This window comes from Cucurbita maxima, unplaced genomic scaffold (assembly GCF_002738345.1).
Source record: "Cucurbita maxima cultivar Rimu unplaced genomic scaffold, Cmax_1.0 Cma_Scf00040, whole genome shotgun sequence".
Taxonomy (NCBI): domain Eukaryota; kingdom Viridiplantae; phylum Streptophyta; class Magnoliopsida; order Cucurbitales; family Cucurbitaceae; genus Cucurbita; species Cucurbita maxima.
This window is the reverse complement of record NW_019272056.1, coordinates 784,117-803,029: the sequence shown is the minus strand read 5'-3', so window position 1 is coordinate 803,029 and position 18,913 is coordinate 784,117. Positions and strand designations below refer to the sequence as shown.

Sequence of the window (18,913 nt, the reverse complement as noted above, 5' to 3'; positions counted from 1 at the left end):
ACTGAAAGTCAAGACTCAAATCGACTAAATGAGGCTTAGTTCAAGCAATCACGGAAGCGGAGAAGAAGGAACGATAAATTTAGTATATAAAATTTTAATTTTTTTAAATTCACGAATGCAAATCTATTAGATATAAAATTTATATTTATATGAGACACTTTTTAAAAAAATTTAATAAATATAAATATGTAAATTTGGAGGCTAATCTTGTAAATTTCAAATCTTAATATTTTGATTTCTTGGGAGACACACAACATGTCGGCAAAAAGTCTATGCAATAAAAATGAATTATTAAACCAAATTTTAATTAAATAATTTTGAATATTAAACCGACTTGTCGGATATTCTTATCTGATTCTTACCTCAAGAGTGAGATGGACCCGTTTTCAAACCAAATTCAAAGAAAAAGTGATTTTTCTCTCAAAAGGTCAATTTTTTGACTTTTTGACTTTTTGACTTTTTGACTTCGGTTAGATCGAGATATTCACACGATGGCTTATAGATGGAGAAGCCTTTTTCGTCTCTCGTTCTTGTTACAAAATTTTTGATTAATAATTTTTATTAAAAAACATGTAAAACAACGTTTCGCTCTTAGAAGCGAGAAGTAAGTAATGTGACCATATCGTAGGGGAATGTCAATGTCAAGGGTATCAAGTGTTGAATTTGAATTATAAATCCTTATTTGAATCATGGGCAAAGAGCATTACAAATAGTACTACAGTGATACCTCTTCCAGTAAGATATGGTTCGGTGACATACCAAGATGGAAGCTAGTGGGCATGTGACACTCGAGTAAAGGAGGAGCACATGAATGAATCGAGACCACATCCAAATGAGAGTGATTTTGAGGATAGGATGACTAAAAATGTTTAAAGTAAATAAAAGTTACTATCTATATCAACAAAGTGCACATTTGTTTTCGGTAGCTCAATCATAAGAGCTGTACAATTATGCAAAATTTTTATTGGTTAAAATATATATGTAATAATAAATATAAATATTGACTAAATATTAAAAAGTGTGGGGTCCACTTTAAAAAAAAATCCTTAAAATATACCAAAAAAATCAAACCCATCCAACAACCTTAATATTAAATTTTTGACCTTTGTCTTAAATAGTTTAGCGATGTTTAGATTAAGTTAAAATAAATTAATTAAATTGATAAATGTTAATAATTACGATAAGACAAACAAACGTGACATAAAATAGTAAATTAATACGGACTCAAAATTAGATGACTTGTTTTCTTGCACATCGTTATATTATTTAGTTGACCTATACTCATTTATTGCATCGTGACAGAAAAGACTATAGGCCTCCAAATAAGTTGCAGTTCAACTAGGTGAGAGCTCGACTCGGTTGTGGCTGACAAAAGTTAGTGAAACAAGAAAAGTCATACAAACTTAAAGCGGTAGAAAAATTTCCGATAGTGAATCTTCAAACCCACCAACAAATTCTCAAGAGGGAAATTATGACATCATCCCCTCCTCGCAGATGACCATTCTACCCCTCGAACTTTGATACAACATATCACCTAAAATTTTATTGGAAAAAATTTTCTAGTAGTATAGCGGTGTATACTATTTCTATTCCATATGTGACGTGTCATTAGTTGATATATTATTTTATTTATTTTATTTTTTTTTAATTTTTATTCATGACTTTAGTAGGTAATGTTTTAAAATTATTTTTTTGACCATTAAATTAAAATATATATATTAAACATGAGGACGTGCTAATTGTACAATTTATTTAACATGGAGATCTCTATTTTTTTAAAAAAATTATGTACAAATATCAATAAAATATTAATTTTAACATATATTTTTGGAAAGAAATGAAAATGTAATAAATATATATATATATATATATATATATATATATATATATATATATATATATATTTTGCAAATCTAGCTATTGTTTTCAGAAAATTAAAAATTTTGTTCGCGTTAACTTGAAATGGTAAAATTTTTAGCAATTTGATTATGTTTGTGGGTTGATTTTTTATGATGGGTTAACGGACCAATTGAGTCAATAAAGGAAAGTAAGATTCAGATTACCTTGTCGATGGAAGGAGAGTTGTTTGAGATTTAGAATCACTCCACGAGTAAGATTGATCACGTCTAGCTTGAATGATTCTTGTTGATCAAATATCTCAAAACAAGAACACTTGTTTGAGATTCAAATCACTCCACAAACAAGATTGATAATGTCGAGCTTGAATGATTTGCATTCAACCTAAACTACACAAAATTGCAAAGAAGTTTAGCCACTAAATTATGATTCAACCAACTTGACATGAATTGAAATATGTTTCCATAATTTCAATAACATATTGTTACAAATTCAATATTATTACGAAAATATTGACTTTTCCTCGTATATATATATAATTTTCTTTCCTTCTTGAGGTGGTCAAGATAACTTGGGGATCAAGATCCAAATAAATAATATTCTCAATTTTTTTCTTTTGGTTCTAGAAAAAAAAAGGAATTGAGGCTTCCTGGAACCATCGTCGCCGTCAGAAATGGCTCGACACTTAGGCCATTGACTCTTAAATACCCTACAAACTCCCAATCCGTGTTCATATTTCCAAATTTTCACTCATTTCTCTTCAGATTTGCTTCTAATTTTTTCTGGGTCTTTCATTTCTCATCTTAATCGTTTGACCCTTTTAATTTTATGGATAATATCCTCGACGATTTCCCCAATTCCTTCAACAATTTTCACTTCAATCCCCAACTCTCTAATGGGTTTCTCAAAATCAACCGCGAAACCGTCGATCCCCTCGAGATTCCGGCGAAGCCGCAGCAAAATCAGCAGCAAATCAGTAATAATTCATCATCGCCGTCGTCGATGTCGCCGTCGACCTCCGAGGGAGACTCGCCGGACAGCCAAGACACCTCGAATACGATGCTGAAATACATCACCGAGATGCTGATGGATGAAGGAGAGGATCTTAAAACAAAACCCTGTATGCTTCTTGATTGCTTGGCTCTTCAAGCTGCTGAGAAGTCTTTTTATGATGTTCTTGGCCAGAAATATCCTCCTTCTCCGACAGGAAATGGCGATTCACCTCAGGATTTCAGCTGCGGTGAAGCTCTAGGTGACTCCTCTGTTCTTGGATTGTCTGAAAATTGTGTTGTGGGTCATGATTCGTTTGTTGGGATGCAATATATTGGGCATTTTAGGCAAGGAGTTGAGGAAGCTAGTAAGTTTCTTCCTGTTAATGGAACATTTGGGACAATTGATTTGGATAATGATTTGTGTGTGTCTGTTCCTTTTAAGGATGTTGATGTTTCTAGGATTAGTGGGTCGTTGAGAGACAAGAAAAACCGACAGAGGGAGGAGGAGAGTGATGGGGAGCTGAGAAGTAGTAAGCAGTCAGCTACTTTTGCTGATGATAATTCACTGTCTGATTTGTTTGATGAGGTTCTGTTGTGTCGGGGCGAGAGTCGGCGGTCGCCGTGTGGTTCGGATGAATCGTCGGAGACCGAAGTGAATAAGAAGAAATCGAGAGGGCGGAGAAGGAAAGGGAAGAAAACTCGATCTAAGAAGCAAGATAATAGTGTGGGAGTTGTGGATTTGTGGACATTGTTAACACAATGTGCTCAAGCTATTTCGAATTATGATCAAAGAACTGCTAATGAGCTGTTGAATCAGATCAGGCAGCATTCTAGTCCATCTGGGGATGGAAATCAGAGATTAGCTCATTACTTCGCTAACGGTCTCGAGACTCGGCTTGCGGCCGGGACGCCTCTGTATATGCCCTTTGCAAGTAATGAAACCTCGGCTGCTGAGATCCTGAAAGCGTTTCAGATGTTCATTAGGGCGTGCCCGTTTCGGCGTATGTCGTATTTCTATGCGAATCGAACGATTATGAAGCTAGCTGAGAAAGAAACAACGCTGCATATCATTGATTTTGGTATTTTGTATGGTCTCCAATGGCCTTGTTTGATTCAGCGGCTCTCTCGTCGACCTGGTGGACCTCCCAAGGTTCGAATCACAGGGATTGAGCTTCCCCAGCCGGGGTTCCGCCCTGCTGAACGGGTCGAGCAGACTGGTCGTCGCCTTGCACATTACTGTAAGAGATTCAATGTGCCATTTGAGCACAAGGTCTTAGCTCAGAAATGGGAAACGGTTAAATACGAGGATCTTAATGTCGATCGAGACGAATTGACTATCGTGACTTGTTTGTTCCGACTTAAGAACGTACCCGACGAAACCGTGGTTGCAAACAGTCCACGAGACAGGGTTCTGAAGTTGATAAGGAAAATCAACCCGGATCTCTTCATTCATGAAGTGATCAATGGCTCATTCAACACTCCTTTCTTCAACACAAGGTTTAAAGAGGCATTGTTTCATTACTCATCATTGTTCGACATGTACGAAGCGACGATGCCTCGAGATATCCCGGAGAGGCATCTATGTGAGAAGGAAATCTTAGGAAGAGACATCGTGAACGTGATAGCGTGCGAGGGGCTTGAGAGAGTTGAAAGGCCAGAGACATACAAGCAATGGCAAGTAAGGAACACGAGGGCCGGGTTCAAGCAAGTACCATTAGATCAGGATCTGCTGAAGAATGTGGAGAAGATAGTGAACACAGAATACCACCAAGACTTCGTGATCGATCAGGACGGGTCGTGGATGTTGCAAGGGTGGAAGGGTCGGATCATCTACGCGTTATCGTGTTGGGTAGTCGCCTAAGAGGCCAAGCTTTGCAAGATTTTGGATCATTACTTTTTGAAGTTGTATGCTAGTTATGTATTATTATGTAGCTTGATTATTGTTGGAATTTTGTATATAAATTTGCCTATCCTTTTCTCCCTCCATATGTCTCCAACTCCAACGATTATTCGAATGTATATCCAACGATTATCCGAGCTACCATAGATTAATATGGTTTCATATTGAAGACGTGAACAAGCGTATATAGACGACCTTAACATTTTTTTTCTTCTTGTTTGGATAACGTCTTTCATCAACTATTCTAGTTTAGGTTATGATAAAAGCAAAAAGAAGTATGATCAACAGGAATCCAAAAGGAAAGATGTGTTCTATTAACCAGCATTCATTGCAGTTGCCAACGGTTTTGCACTATCAAGTATTATCATCATAGTACGTACAACTTAAGATCATAAACACTAATTAAGCTCTAACTGAAGTCTCAATAGCTACCTTTTCGGAGTACGAAACGTTTTCGAGCTTTCCGATGGCGTCCCAAAGCTCGGGCAATCCTTCCCTGATATTATGGATGCTCTCAAACGCGTGATCCACTCCATTTGTTTGTTGTGAACTACCAATCTGAATTCATGATAAGGTTAGAATGTTTAACAGTTCAACAAGCTTTGAAGAACAACAGATGGCGTATTGGCACTTACCAGTACTGTATGAAGGCCCACCGACTTCCCGGCTTGTAGATTACGAACGCTATCGTCGAAGAACAACTGCAGACAAGACAGTAGGAAGAATGTAGTATTGTGAAAAGAAAATAACAGATCAGGTCAACTATTGAACAATCAAGCAATGTTCTTGATGGTCAGGTAGCAAGCTTTGAAAGTTATAAGGCTCAAGTTCGTTCTTGGCTCGTGTATTAGGTTCTTAAAACGAATGATTTTTGGCTTGGGCCGTTACAATCCCACATCGGTTAGAGAGGAGAATGAAACATTCGTAACAAGGGTCAAGGAGAAAAATTATTGATAAAGGCGTTGGAACAAAACATTTTTCATAAAGGCCCAAGATTCAATGATATGAACCCAACTAATGTTAGATCACTCTCCACAATGGTATGATATTGTCCACTTTGAACATAAGCTTTCATGGCTTTGTTTTGGGCTTCCCCAAAAGATCTCATGTCAATGGAGAAAGTATACTATGTCTTTGAGGAGCAAAAGGGGGTGCTTCTTTCCTCTTTCCAACCGATATGGAATTTGACAAGGTAACCTTTTTAACATTCAAGAACTACATAGAAATAATAATAGCAACTTTTTGTTGACTTTTTTCTCCCAAAGTGTAACGACCTATGTTCAAGATTAGGAATCTGGATTCGACCCTGTGAGTTTCCATATCAGTTGGAGAGGGAAAGCCGAAAAAGGACTATTTGCATGGTGGGCTTGGGCCCATACACAAAGGGTTGGAAAAGCTCATTTAAAGTTAATTCTAATCTGTTCTTTCACTTACAGTTTTTTGCGGGTTAATATTGGCGATCTCGAAAACTTGCTTATATGCCTCTTCAAATGGTTTGCAGATGATTGGTGTCTTCGGCAGATCAATATCAGAGTTTAGACTGCTCATAAACTGATCTATATCAAAAACTACAGACCCTGCTGCCTCATCAACAACTGTTTCCTTATTAGGATTCAAAGTCTCAAAGCATAAAATCCCTTCAAAGCAGTCTTCTAACCCAAGTCTCTGCAGCGCTCTAGTTGCATGAGCCATATCACCATTGGTGAATAGCTGAGCTCACAAGTAAGACAGAAACCCGAAAAGAAAGCGTACAATCAAATCACTTGGTGAAACACGAGAAGACATCAAATCATGTAACGAATGTCGATAAAGCTACTTACAAGTTTTCGAATCGGTAAGCTATGAAGAAGGTTCCTCAATACAGGGTCAGGCTTAAGCCTATCATAAGGCAACCTTCCATGAGCAAAACTGCAGAACAGAAGAACACATTATGAAAATAACTAAAAATTCTCAAACATACACACTAATGAAGATCAAAAGGTTGCTACCTATGGAAATCATCGTAGTCGAAGTCATAACCGATAGCCTGCAATCACGAAAAAACGACAATGACACAGAATCCAATCACTATGAAGAACGATCAAGCAAAAGGCGATGATGATGTTTTAACTTACTCTAAGACCAGCCAGTGTTGTCCCATAAATCTTGTACAAGGAAATGCACAATTCAGGCACTTTCTCCTCAATTCCTAACTTTTCAATCATAAATTCTACAAGAAAAAGTAACAAAATTCATCCAATTCCATAAAACAAGAAGAAAAATAACCTAAACTCCATTGTCCCATGCCAATTCACATCAGAATGAAGAACATCATAGAAATATGAAGAGCCACACTGTCCTAAACTCTATCAGCCCCAAATGTTCCTTAATACAGAGGGGAAAGGAGAAAGGAAATTCAAACTAACCTTGAATGTTCTTGGAGACTTCCTTTGACAAGCCAGAATTTAAAGGATAAAGGGTGTCATCTAGATCTGAAAGTAAACACATAACTCTTTGCTATCAAACACTATTCACTCTTAACTTTGAAATTGAAAAGGAAAACATTAAAAGTCCCAAATGTAATACCAAAGAGAAGACATTCATATTTAGCATCAGAAAACTGCGTGAACTGATCACCATTCTCCATTTCCTCCAGGTACACTTCAACAACCGACAAATCTCAAAATACTTAATCTGCAATGCTCAAAATCACAGATCAAACAGATCTCAAACTTCAGAAAATCCTCAAAAAGAATCACAAACAAATATTATTTCATCAATCAAGCGATTTAGATCCAACCAAACTCAGACCAATTGGAAATCAAACAAGAAAATGGTAAACACAAAATGTGGATTGTCGCTAAAGACACATAAAAACAAAACAACCAATAAAACAGCCGAGATCCAGAAAAGTATTCAGGAAATGGTGCCAAATAATGAACGAATACAAAGAATCCGATACTCACAAAATCAAACTCGAACCGCCTGAAGAAATTCGCCTGAATAAGGTAAATCAATTGGAACGCTCAAAAAGTTATTGGAACTAAAAAGTCTGGAGCGATGCAATCAGATATCGTGGGCTTATAAGGTACAGACACGTTCTCAATTCTGTTCACGCCTTTTGATGAACAGTCGTCGAGGAAGTGAGTGAAATCAAAGCCACATTAATTACAATACAGTACGACAATTACAACGCTCCGCCGCAATGAATGCAGGGTTCTGCGGTGGTCGGCGCCGCTGCGGGCGGACGCTTTCCTTCGGGAATCAGCAACGTCTATAACAGGCAACAAATTTGAAATTTTGAGTTTGTAAATAAATGGTTTAAATACTATTTGTTTTAATCTATTTTTGGTCCGTGTTCAAATTTAATTTCTATTTTTCAATAAATCTAAAATCACTTCCGATCACTAATTTCGAGTTAATTTAGACTTTAAATTGGATAACTTGCTAAAATAATTAATTAATTAATTAATTCTCACCACCTAATAACTTCACGTTAAATTAATAAAAATATCTCTAAATTTTCAACTCGATTTAAAAAATATTTTCACTTTAAAAATAAAATATAAGTAATGTTCTTAAATTTTCAAAAAATTAAAAAAAATTTAAAAAATATCTCTAGTAAAAGAAAATTCAACCCTTATTATTATTCTTTTTAATGAAAATCATTAATAATTTATTTAAAACATATTTTTAAAGAATATTCTTAAATTTAAAAAAAAAAATGTTCTGTCTTGCATTAAAAAATATCAATAATACCTTTAATTTCCTTTTTTTTTTAAATATTTTTAAACGGTAAAAAATAAAACTGTTTAAAAAATACAGTTAAAAGTAAAATACTTTGTCTAAAAATATTTTTTAAAATTAATTTAGACTAATGAAAGTTTAAATTAAAATAATAAAGTTTTGTATGTATATATTTTTTTATTAAATTTAAAAATATTATCAAAACTTTTAATTTTTAATTTTTTATATATATTATTGAAAGTTTAGGATTTTCTTTATATATTTAACCTAAAACTTTGTCTCTCAAATTTTTAACTCAAAAACAATTATGTTTTTTAAATATATATAATTTTTTAACTGAATCATAAATTTTTCATTAAATTTACCACCTTTTAAGTTAATTACCGCTAATTTACCCACAAATGTTTCAACAAAAAAAATATTATAAATTCATTAATTTCAATTATAAAAAAAAAATTGCAACATTTATTTGGAATAAATATTCAATTTGACGAAATTAAAAAATTGACGTTAAAATTGATGGAACTCCACAAATTTAGTGTTAAACCCGATTTTCCATTAATTTTCCATTAATTTTAGATAGTTCAATAATCTATCTTAACTAGATTTAATATTAAAATTTGACTTTTTAATATTAATAATTGAAGTAATTAATGAACTAACAAAAAGTAAAGAAATAGATAATACTTTAAATTAAACATACACGTTCAACGTTGATGTTATTATAAAGAACCAATAGAATTAATTTTGCATTAAATGTATACATTAGCAACCTTAGGTTAAGTAGAAAATTTAGAGTCGTTACAAAAATGGTTATCAAATGAGTTTAGCTGAGCTAAGCCAAACCGAGGTTAAAAACTTGGAAACCATACGACTTTACTGAAAAGAAGACAGTGATATATTGGTAGTCGAGGTTGCTAGCGTTGAAGCCTTCCGAAGGGAACCGAAAAGGAGAGAGAAACCGAGAAGTATGAACGCAAGAAAATTCAAGAAGACAAAAGCCTCCTCTTGGTTGAAAAAGGAGAGCTTGAAAGAATGGAATGAAAAAGGGCAAACTATGAAGAAGAACCAAATAAAGACTCAATATTTATTATTCATTGGGAGAACCTAATAATTGACCCATTCCTTTCCAACAAAAACATGTGACTTATGATTCTAGGTTATTAAAACAACAGACATGTCGATATTTAGCCATGTGTCTCCAACATCATCGCCTAATAATTATTATCAGGTTTAAATTTGTTCTATTCTAATTTCTCAATTTTACTTTTGGTCCATAAATTTTCAAAATTCATTCTATTTTGATCTTTATACTTTTAAACTTTAACGACCCAAGTAAATTACTTGTAGATATTGTTTGCTTTGATCATTCAAAATAACTGATGATTCAAAAAAACTCAGATGAACCCAATTCAAATAGTTGGATTATAAACTTATTTGAGTTGAATTCAAATAAATAAAAATTTTATGGATTTGATTGATTCATGGATTTCTCTCCGATTAGATTGGGTTAAATCAAATTTATCAGAGTTAATATTAAAAACATGTTTTTGTTTACTATACAATTATTATTATTTATTTATTTATTTTATTTTTATTTATTATTAATTTTTAATGAGAAGATAAATTTTAATCTTAATTAAAAGTTTGTTTGAAAATCAAACAAAATAAATAAATAAATAAATCAAAATAAAATTTGGATTTTATATTAATATAGAAAACAACATTTAAATTTTAAAAATGGATCAAAATAATAATCTTTATTTAAAATATAGAAACTAAAATGAATATTAAAAAATAAATAATTTGAAAGTTTAGAGATAAAAATAAAATAAAATAAATTAGGAATAGTTCTGACCTCAACTATCATTATTACAACTACTACTGGTGGCGCTTTCGTTATTGACTTTTAACTTTATATTAAAATTCATTATAGTTCATAAAGTGCATTTAACGAAAATCATAATTGTGACAATATCATTAATATTAGGTAAATGTATGTATGAAGAAAAAAAAAACTCATTTTATAATCAAACTTATTAAACGGTTAAAACTGTTAGTAGTTGACTTAAACGGTTACAAATAGGTTGGAGGAAGAGTGATTTTGACTGTGAGGGATACCTAACAGATTAAAACTGACAATATCGGTTAGTAGTTGACTTTTACAAATAGTATCAGAGCCCGACACTAAACAGTAATTATTAAAGTTCAAACGTAAAAATATAAAATCTTTATAAAAAAAATCTCAATTATTTCAATAAAACATTTTTTATTTATATTTATAAAAAAGAAAAATAATATGAAAATTAAGGAAGTTAACATCCAATAACATTTTGCCCCGTCATGTAATTTTAATTGTACTAGCCCCTCTATTATTTTAATTAATGGACCCAATTAAAATTATTTTATTTCATTAATATTATATAAATATATAGAATTATCCACTGTAACTTTATTTTTCTTAATGTAATAGAAACGTCACTGTTCATAATAAATTCATTTTAACATCAACATAGTAGAAAAATATATAACGTAAATTTAAAACGATGCTTTGATCTAACCTAAGGGATACTAAACCAAATGGGATCACAGAGAACGTGTTGTTCAAGTATCAAACAATTTCATCTAATCTAGTCTGTAGGCGTTCCAATCGTAAGTTCACTTACTGTATTTGTTCAGTCTCAACACGATGCATTTTCTTCTACAGCATCTCGTGCATTCAAAATATCGCTCGAAATAGTGGTTGAAGTAGAGGAACTAAAAAAATTTATTATATATTTTTCGAAAAAACAAAACTCCCATATAATGACAAGTGTAAGAAGGATATTCTTTTAACAAAATAATTATATATTTTAACTACTAAACTCGAACACTTGGATCAATCTTTTTGTCTTGAAGGATGTTTGTCTATTGTAAGTTAGGTTTCGGGTATTAAAAAATTCCCATATTTCACTTTCATGATAAAGATAATATGATATGATCTTTCCTATGATATAATATTTTGTATTTATTGATCGATGGTGAAAGGGCATCCAAAGCCTTAAAATGTTTGTATTTTGGTCTCTAATCTCGTATGACTTGAAAATCGTTCTTTTATAATGTAACGTTTCATACCCAGAATTTAGAATTTGAATTCGGTACTTGATGATCCTAAGAATTACCTATTTGTCTTTAAATGCTTCTAAGATCGAAGACTATCCCCACAAACTAACACGAGTTCTTTTAGCATATTTTGTCTTTTTTAGGGATAACCAAGGTAAAATTGCTCCAAGCTAAGCATATTGAAGGTGTACCTTGTTTTTCGATGGCACAATCATAGAAACTCCAAAATTAAGCGTGTTTTGCTTGAAGCAAACTTGGATGAACTTTTAAAAAAAAATATATGACTGAAGACAAAACATGCTAAAAGGATCCATGATTATGTTACTCGAGATATATGTGAATACTGGGACCATCAGGTACTGAATCAAGATTCTAAATTTCGATCTGAATTATGGGTATAGAGTGTTCCAAGTGGTACAGAGCGTGTAACAACCCAAACCACTGCTAGCGGATATTGTCTTTTTTAGACTTCCCCTCAAGATTTTTATTGAAAACAAACCCTTACAATCCACTCCTTCGGGACCCAGCTTCCTCGTTGGGATCTCCCATAGCGATACATTTTCAAGAACTATTTTAAGAGTTCAGAGACCGAAATGAATTAAATTATTTTATTGAAAAAGACGGGCGATGTTGATTTGCTGAGTCAAAAAGGAAGATGGTGATGTTTATTTGGTTATATACAATCAAAGGGTGGGTGGGAATTGGGCCCCATTTTCTAGAATTTGTATCATTCTAAGCAATGGAATTGTCTTCCAATGACTTTTCCTCTCAATTTCTGCTACCAAATTCCCTTATTTATACTCACCCATTTCCTCTCTTCTTTCATTCATCTATCCATTTTGCACCCATTTTTGGTGGTTTTCAACCCTTTTTAAGCCCATTTTTGGTCACTATCTCTGTTTCTTTGGTGGTTTTGAACCCTTTTTAAGGCTCAAAATGGAATGCAAAAACCAGCAATCTCCTCAATCTCGACCCCAAAAATATGAGTGTCTTCTTTTTGGTAAGCCCCATAGCTTCAAAAAAACCTATAATTACGACACTAAAAGCTTAGATTTCAGCTTAAACATGTTTATGTTCTAATTTGGCAGATGTTGATGATACCCTTTACCCTCTTACATCTGGTTTGTCAAAACAATGCACCAAAAACATTGAAGGTACGTATTATCAAGTCTCTTCTTCTCTCGAACAAAGTACACTATAGAGCCTCCCTCAAGACCTATGGAGCCCTCGAATAGCCTCCCCTTAATCGAGACTCAACTCCTTCTCAAGAGCCTTTGAACAAAGTACATCATTTGTTCGACGTTTTGAGGATTGAGCATAAGTTCTCGTGGCTTTGCCTTTGATTTCTTCAAAAGGGCTCATGCCATTGGAGATGTATTCTTTACTTATAAACCCATGATCAATCGAACTCCCTTCCAACAATCCTCAACCTTCTCATGTTGTTCGTTGTTTTTGACAGAGTACATGGTTCAGCAGCTTGGGATAGAGAAAGATGGAGTTGCTGAGATGAACCAGTTTCTGTACAGGAATTATGGGACATCCATGGCTGGCCTTAAGGTTCAATCTTTGAACTTTGAATGAATTTTTGCATATTTACACAAACCCAGTTGAAATTTGTTTGAAAGTTTCAAACTTTTTGTGTTGTTTTTTAGGCTATTGGCTATGAGTTTGACAATGATCACTATCACAGGTACTCATATCCTCTTTGTGTCTCTCTTTTTCTTCTCCTTTTGGATCAAACTGTTGTTATTGATTCTTTGATTCTTCTTTTGCAGCTTTGTTCATGGAAGATTACCATATCATAACCTCAAGCGCGATCCTGTTCTTAGAACTCTCTTGCTTAGTTTGCCGATTCGCAAAGTTGTAAGAACTTTCCTTCCGAGTAATCGAATTTCAGATTTATATACGTAGCGAGCGAGTTTAACCTGTTATTAGGCCTTTTGGAAAAATCCAAAGTAAAGCTACGAGAGCTTATGCTCAAAGTGGACAATATCATATAATTGTGGAGATCTAATGATTCCTAAAATGGTATCAAAGTCATACCCTTAATTTAGCCATGTCAATAGAATCCTCAAATGTGGAATAAAGAAGTTGTGAAGCTCGAAGGTGTAGTCAAAAGTGACTCATATGTCGAACAAAGGGTGTACTTTGTTCAGGGGCTCTAGTAAAGGAGTCGAGGGCTACATAAACCTTAGGAAAGGTTTTATTGTGTACTTTGTTCGATGAGAGGATTGTTAGGAGGGAGTTCCACATTAGCTAATTTAGGGAATGATTATGGGGGAGCTCAAAACAAGTCACTGGAGTTTATGCTCAAAGTGGACAATATCATACTATCGTGGAGATCTGTAATTCCTAACAAGTTGTTTTTGGCTATGTAACAGATCTTCTCGAACGCGGACGATGTTCATGTTGCTAAAGTTCTAAATAGGCTTGGGTTGGAGGGTTGTTTTGATAGAATCATATGCTTTGAGACTCTCAACTCCTCTGATGACGACTCTGAATCCGACTCGAAAAGCTCAACCGGGGACGTCGACGTCGACAACGACACTCCTCCTCCGCTCCCCGCCACACCGATTCTCTGCAAACCGTCCCCAAATGCATTTGAATCAGCACTCAAAATAGCCAACATTGACCCCAAAAGAACAGTAAGAAACTCCCCTTTCACCCCATTTTCTGAATGTAAAACCAGAGATTTAAATGGTGGGTTTTGCAGCTCTTCTTTGATGATAGCATCCGCAACATAAAGACAGGGAAATCCATTGGCCTCCACACAGTGCTGGTGAGTTCATACTCATTTTCTCGAGCAGAATCATGGAAAGTGAGAAAATTGGAGAATTTTCTCGGAATCCAAACAGAAATTTAAGAATCAAAGAAATGGGTTTTGCAGGTTGGATCATCAAACAGAGGAAATGGAGTGGATTATGCACTTGAAAGCATTCATAATATAAGAGAAGCATTGCCAGAGCTGTGGGAAGTGGATGAGAAGATGAAGAACAGAAGGCTTTCTGGAAAGATTGCTTTGGAGACATCAATTGTTATGGCTTAATTACTAACTTAATATGTGTTTCATTACCCTAATTATCAAATTTGGATCTTATATTCATCCATTTCTAATAAAGTTATAGTTTTTAAATGTGAAATGTTGATAAACGATCCATGACCTAGTATTTGAAATTCATATTCGACACCCGATGTCTTCAACATTCTCTTGCATTTCCTGAAGAACGATCATGTTACTTACTCGCTCCTCGCTTCTAAGAGTGAAGACTATTCTCACTTACGTGCGTCTTTCCAGGAGGTTGCTCGACATACAATTGCTTCGAGCAAAGCACGATTAGCCATGAAGTATCTATTATTGAGCCACCAAGAAAGACATGCACCTTATTGGCATAGGTAGTAATTTTCATTTACGTTTTAAGCCTTTCTTAGTCATCTTATACTCATGATCGCTCTCAGATATGGTCTCGATTTATTCATATACCACTTTTTGACTCGGGTGTCGCAATTAATATACTTGGTTTGTTATATTATTGAAGGAATTAATAACATCGATATACTTGTTTATGGCGTTGATATACCAATGCTATACCGAATATGAATATTGGTTTACTTAGATATATCTAATATACGTACTTCATACCTAATATATTTAATTTGATATATAATTCATACTTTTGAAAATTAACGAAAAATAAAATTCCAATTTCAAATATTTGGTCATATTTGGTATCAATTTTGTAAAGATGTCAATGAAAATATTGATATGTTGATGTCAATAAATATTTATAAAAAATTAAAATTAATAAATTAAAATTTTTATAATAGTAGAAATAATTTAAATTATTATTAAAACTGAAAACTAAAATATTATTTCTTGAAACAAAGAATTTAAATACCAAATTAAAAACAACAAAATATATTTTAAGCATAAATTCAAATACATGTATGAATCCTTAGTGGAAAGTTCCAATCAATCTAATTCTTCTAATTGAAAAAGGATTTAGAACACTAAAGGAAATCTCGTAAGATATTCAGGAGGGGATCGATTGATGTTATCCAAGCGGATTGCATTTTGTTCATCAACTCATTAATGTAATTACAATTTGAATCTAATTTAATCGATGAGAACAGAGTTCATACCTTCTTCTCGATGGGGTTTGCGGAAAATTTTACATCAATTTCTCAAAGGATCTCAAGATCTGAATCGGGTGTAGGAGGGGAAGAAATCAAATCTCTGAAGCGGCGGAAAATCTTTTTTGTTTTTGTTTTGCTTACGAATCGCCATGTTTGTGCCAACAGACGAGCATTGCAACGCAGCGTCTCATGATGTAGAATCGGGCCTTCTGTTCCTTGGCTAAGCTGCTGTACTTTCTTCCTATGGAAGAAGAGCTCTTCTGCGAGTAACTTCGAGGGAGATCGTGGGGGCTCTTGGAATTGGAAGCTGGGAAGCTTTTCTGTGAAGAACATCGCAACAATGGCGATTTGGAGGTCGAGCCACTCCTCATGAACGATGAAGAATGGTGGTAACTACTTCCTGAACCTTCCTTCTTTGGTGGATTCCATTTCTCGTCCATTTAATGTGAGGTCAGATGGGGCTGCGGGCAAGGTGTTTGTGAAAATGCCTGTGAGAGTGATAGTTGAGTTGAATTGCGAGAAAGAGATGCAGAAGAGTGGGATTCTAGCGGGGCATTATACGGTATAATTAAATAACATATGATTGAGGTTTCATGATGCTTGTGGGTGGTAGAGACTGTTCAATGATCATCTTCTACTCCCAATTAAGACATTGGGGCCTTTTTATTAGTCAGTTTTGTAGGCGAGAAGTTATCAAGTGAGGCCATTATGATGGGGCTGATAGGTTTTCACCCTTGATTTTGATATATGAGAAAGAAAGGATGTTTAGATAACTACTAATGTGAGATTCCATATTGGTTGAAAAGAGAAGCGAAACATTACTTGTAAGGGTGTAGAAACTTTTCTCTAGCTTTTAAAACCTTGAGGATGGAAGGGAAAATCCAAAGCAGACAGTATCAACTAATAGTGGACTTGAGCTGTTACAAATGGTATCAAAGCCAGACGCCGGGCGGTGTGTGCGATGACGCTGGCCCCCAATGGAGTGAATTGTGAGATCCCACCTTGGTTGGAGAGAGGAACAAACCATTCGTTATAAAAGTGTGAAAACTTCTCCCTAATAGACACGTTTTAAAAACCGTGAGGTTGATGACGATACGTAACGAACTAAAACAGACAATATTTGCTAACAGTGGGCTTAAACAATCAAATGCTTGAGTTAACATTGAAATAGACGGTCTAATCGAAAAAAATTAAGATGGGTGGTGGAGTTTGTGCCCATTTAGGGAATAATATATTTGATATTACAGACATGGGCAAAACGATGCTCTTTCCATCTCTCTGTAAAATTTAGTGATTTCAAGCCTTTTCCACTGTGAAGATCTATCGTTTTCTTTGCATTGGACTCACTTCTTTGTGTACTGTGCTGAATGCTGCTGCTGTGGCTGCTGCTCTATTATATGTATATGTATATATATATGATCTTCTCTTTTCTATGTGTTAGAGAGAGAGACAAACAGAGGCATCCATTCAATCTGGGGAAGTGGAAGGAAATAATGGAAAGGAGACAGCTTGCTAGCTGTTTATGACGTGGAAGGTATGTGTCTCATAGTCCCACCTCAAATTCTACAAATAGATCAAATGCTTTGTTCCAAAATTCTTTTTTTTTTCCCCCTTTTAAATTGTTGGTATCTGCAGAATAAGGGCTTTAATTTGCCACTTTTTTCACTCAGAAGGGGGAAACATGCAATTATTTGCCCATTTTTGTTCTTATTAGAAGAGAAGGGATCTATAACTCAACCTTTTCTTTCCCTCTGTCCTTTTGTTACTTGCACCATTTCCCCTCCTATTCATCCAACAAAGTTCTTTCTTTTTAGCTTCTCTAATGGTTGTGCCTTTCATTGTACTTGAACTTCACTGTGAAGTCCAAACATCCCAAAAATGGCAAGGAATTCTATAAGAAACTCCATTTTTAAAGAAATTTAGATAACCAGGGTTTTGGCTGAGATATTATTTGATGGGTCGGATACGTTGCTGTTAGCGTTTTATCGTTGAGTGTAGTTAGATAGAGTTTTGGTTGAGAAATTATTTGGTTAGTCCGACACATGGTTGTTAACGTTGTATCGTTGAGTGCTGTTAGATAGAGTTTTGGTTGAGAAATTATTTGGTGAGTCGGACACATTGTTGTTGACGTTTTATCATTGAGTGTTGTCATTTAGGGTTTGATTGAGAAATTATTTGGTGAGTCGGACACATTGTTGTTAACGTTTTATCCTTGAGTGGTGTTAGATAGAGTTTTGGTTGAGAAATTATTTGGTGAGTTGGACACGATGTTGTTAATGTTTTATCGTTGAATGCTCTTTGAAATACTTCAAATTTATAATAATTAGTTCACTTTATGAAATTTTGACCGATTACTATGAGGCCGTCATATCGTGATAATTGATGATAGACTGAGTGCTTATTATGAGCCCGTCATATCATCATTGATGATAGGTTGAGTGATTATTATGAGCCTATCATATCGTGATCATGATTATTATGAGGTCGTCATATTATGATCTTGATAGGTTAAATTTATAATCAATAGTTTACATTATGAAATCCAAATTAACTGTTATGAGGCCGTCATTTTGTGATCATTGATGATAGGTTGAGTGATCATTAATAATAACCGTCGTATCGTGATCATTAATAATAACTGTCGTATCGTGATCTCAATCCATGGATTGAGTAGGTTTGAAGAATATGAGGATTAGGAGAGACATTAACTAGACTTTGATTGAATGGTCAAAGAAAAGTAGTTGATGGGTCAAAGCAATGATCACATGGTGTGTGGTGATTTTACCGTTAAAACTCAAAACGCATCTCTCTGTTCTGTTCTATTCTCTTCTCTTCATTCTCTATTGGGTTTGATTATTATTATTATTATTTTGATTGAAATTTATTACATCATTTATCATGTGAGTCTCTGAAAAGTGGGTATTTGGGTGTCCCACATGCAATCATGTGAGGTTAATATTAGAAAGGGATAGAACATGAAGGGCTAGGATTTTATTTTTCATCAATATTTTATCTATTTGATTATGATTTCAATGCAAGCTTTTAGATTCATACACATTTTTTGCCTTGCTTTTGATCAAATTCTGTATATTTCATTACTTGGAGAGAATATATCACAATCCAGAAGGTTGAACTTGGGTCATGTTTTGGACATATCAATGTTGTAATTGATATGATAGGCTGTTGAATTAGATGCATATGA

The 18,913-nt window shown here is 34.2% G+C and overlaps 3 protein-coding genes and 1 long non-coding RNA gene across 5 annotated transcripts; 3 read left to right on the top strand and 1 right to left on the bottom strand.

Moving 5' to 3' along the window:
- Nucleotides 1-2,491: 2,491 nt before the first annotated feature.
- Nucleotides 2,492-4,887, top strand: LOC111469473 (scarecrow-like protein 14). Its single transcript, XM_023114752.1, has one exon. The coding sequence runs from the start codon at nucleotides 2,686-2,688 to the stop codon at nucleotides 4,708-4,710; it is 2,025 nt and encodes a 674-aa protein (XP_022970520.1). The 5' UTR covers nucleotides 2,492-2,685; the 3' UTR covers nucleotides 4,711-4,887.
- A 146-nt stretch (nucleotides 4,888-5,033) lies between these two features.
- Nucleotides 5,034-7,989, bottom strand: LOC111469497. Of its 2 annotated transcripts, none has more exons than XM_023114788.1 (9): nucleotides 7,695-7,989; nucleotides 7,315-7,422; nucleotides 7,155-7,220; nucleotides 6,864-6,958; nucleotides 6,738-6,775; nucleotides 6,570-6,657; nucleotides 6,184-6,459; nucleotides 5,385-5,450; nucleotides 5,034-5,307 (listed from the first exon to the last, which is right to left on the bottom strand). In XM_023114788.1, exons 2-9 carry the CDS (start codon nucleotides 7,373-7,375, stop codon nucleotides 5,152-5,154), a joined length of 846 nt encoding a protein of 281 aa, XP_022970556.1. In that variant the 5' UTR covers nucleotides 7,376-7,422; nucleotides 7,695-7,989; the 3' UTR covers nucleotides 5,034-5,151. The 2 variants fall into 2 exon arrangements, with proteins under 2 accessions (XP_022970556.1, XP_022970557.1); XM_023114789.1 differs by having other exon boundaries at nucleotides 7,315-7,430; nucleotides 7,695-7,987.
- Nucleotides 7,990-12,395: 4,406 nt separating this feature from the next.
- Nucleotides 12,396-14,710, top strand: LOC111469498. Its single transcript, XM_023114790.1, has 8 exons — nucleotides 12,396-12,577; nucleotides 12,666-12,731; nucleotides 13,037-13,134; nucleotides 13,230-13,267; nucleotides 13,353-13,440; nucleotides 13,959-14,222; nucleotides 14,291-14,356; nucleotides 14,465-14,710. The coding sequence occupies exons 1-8, from the start codon at nucleotides 12,514-12,516 to the stop codon at nucleotides 14,621-14,623; spliced, it is 843 nt and encodes a 280-aa protein (XP_022970558.1). The 5' UTR covers nucleotides 12,396-12,513; the 3' UTR covers nucleotides 14,624-14,710.
- A 907-nt stretch (nucleotides 14,711-15,617) lies between these two features.
- LOC111469529 lies at nucleotides 15,618-17,476 on the top strand. Its single transcript, XR_002714887.1, has 3 exons — nucleotides 15,618-16,100; nucleotides 17,153-17,245; nucleotides 17,382-17,476. It is a non-coding gene; the product is annotated as an uncharacterized LOC111469529 (long non-coding RNA).
- Nucleotides 17,477-18,913: the final 1,437 nt, after the last annotated feature.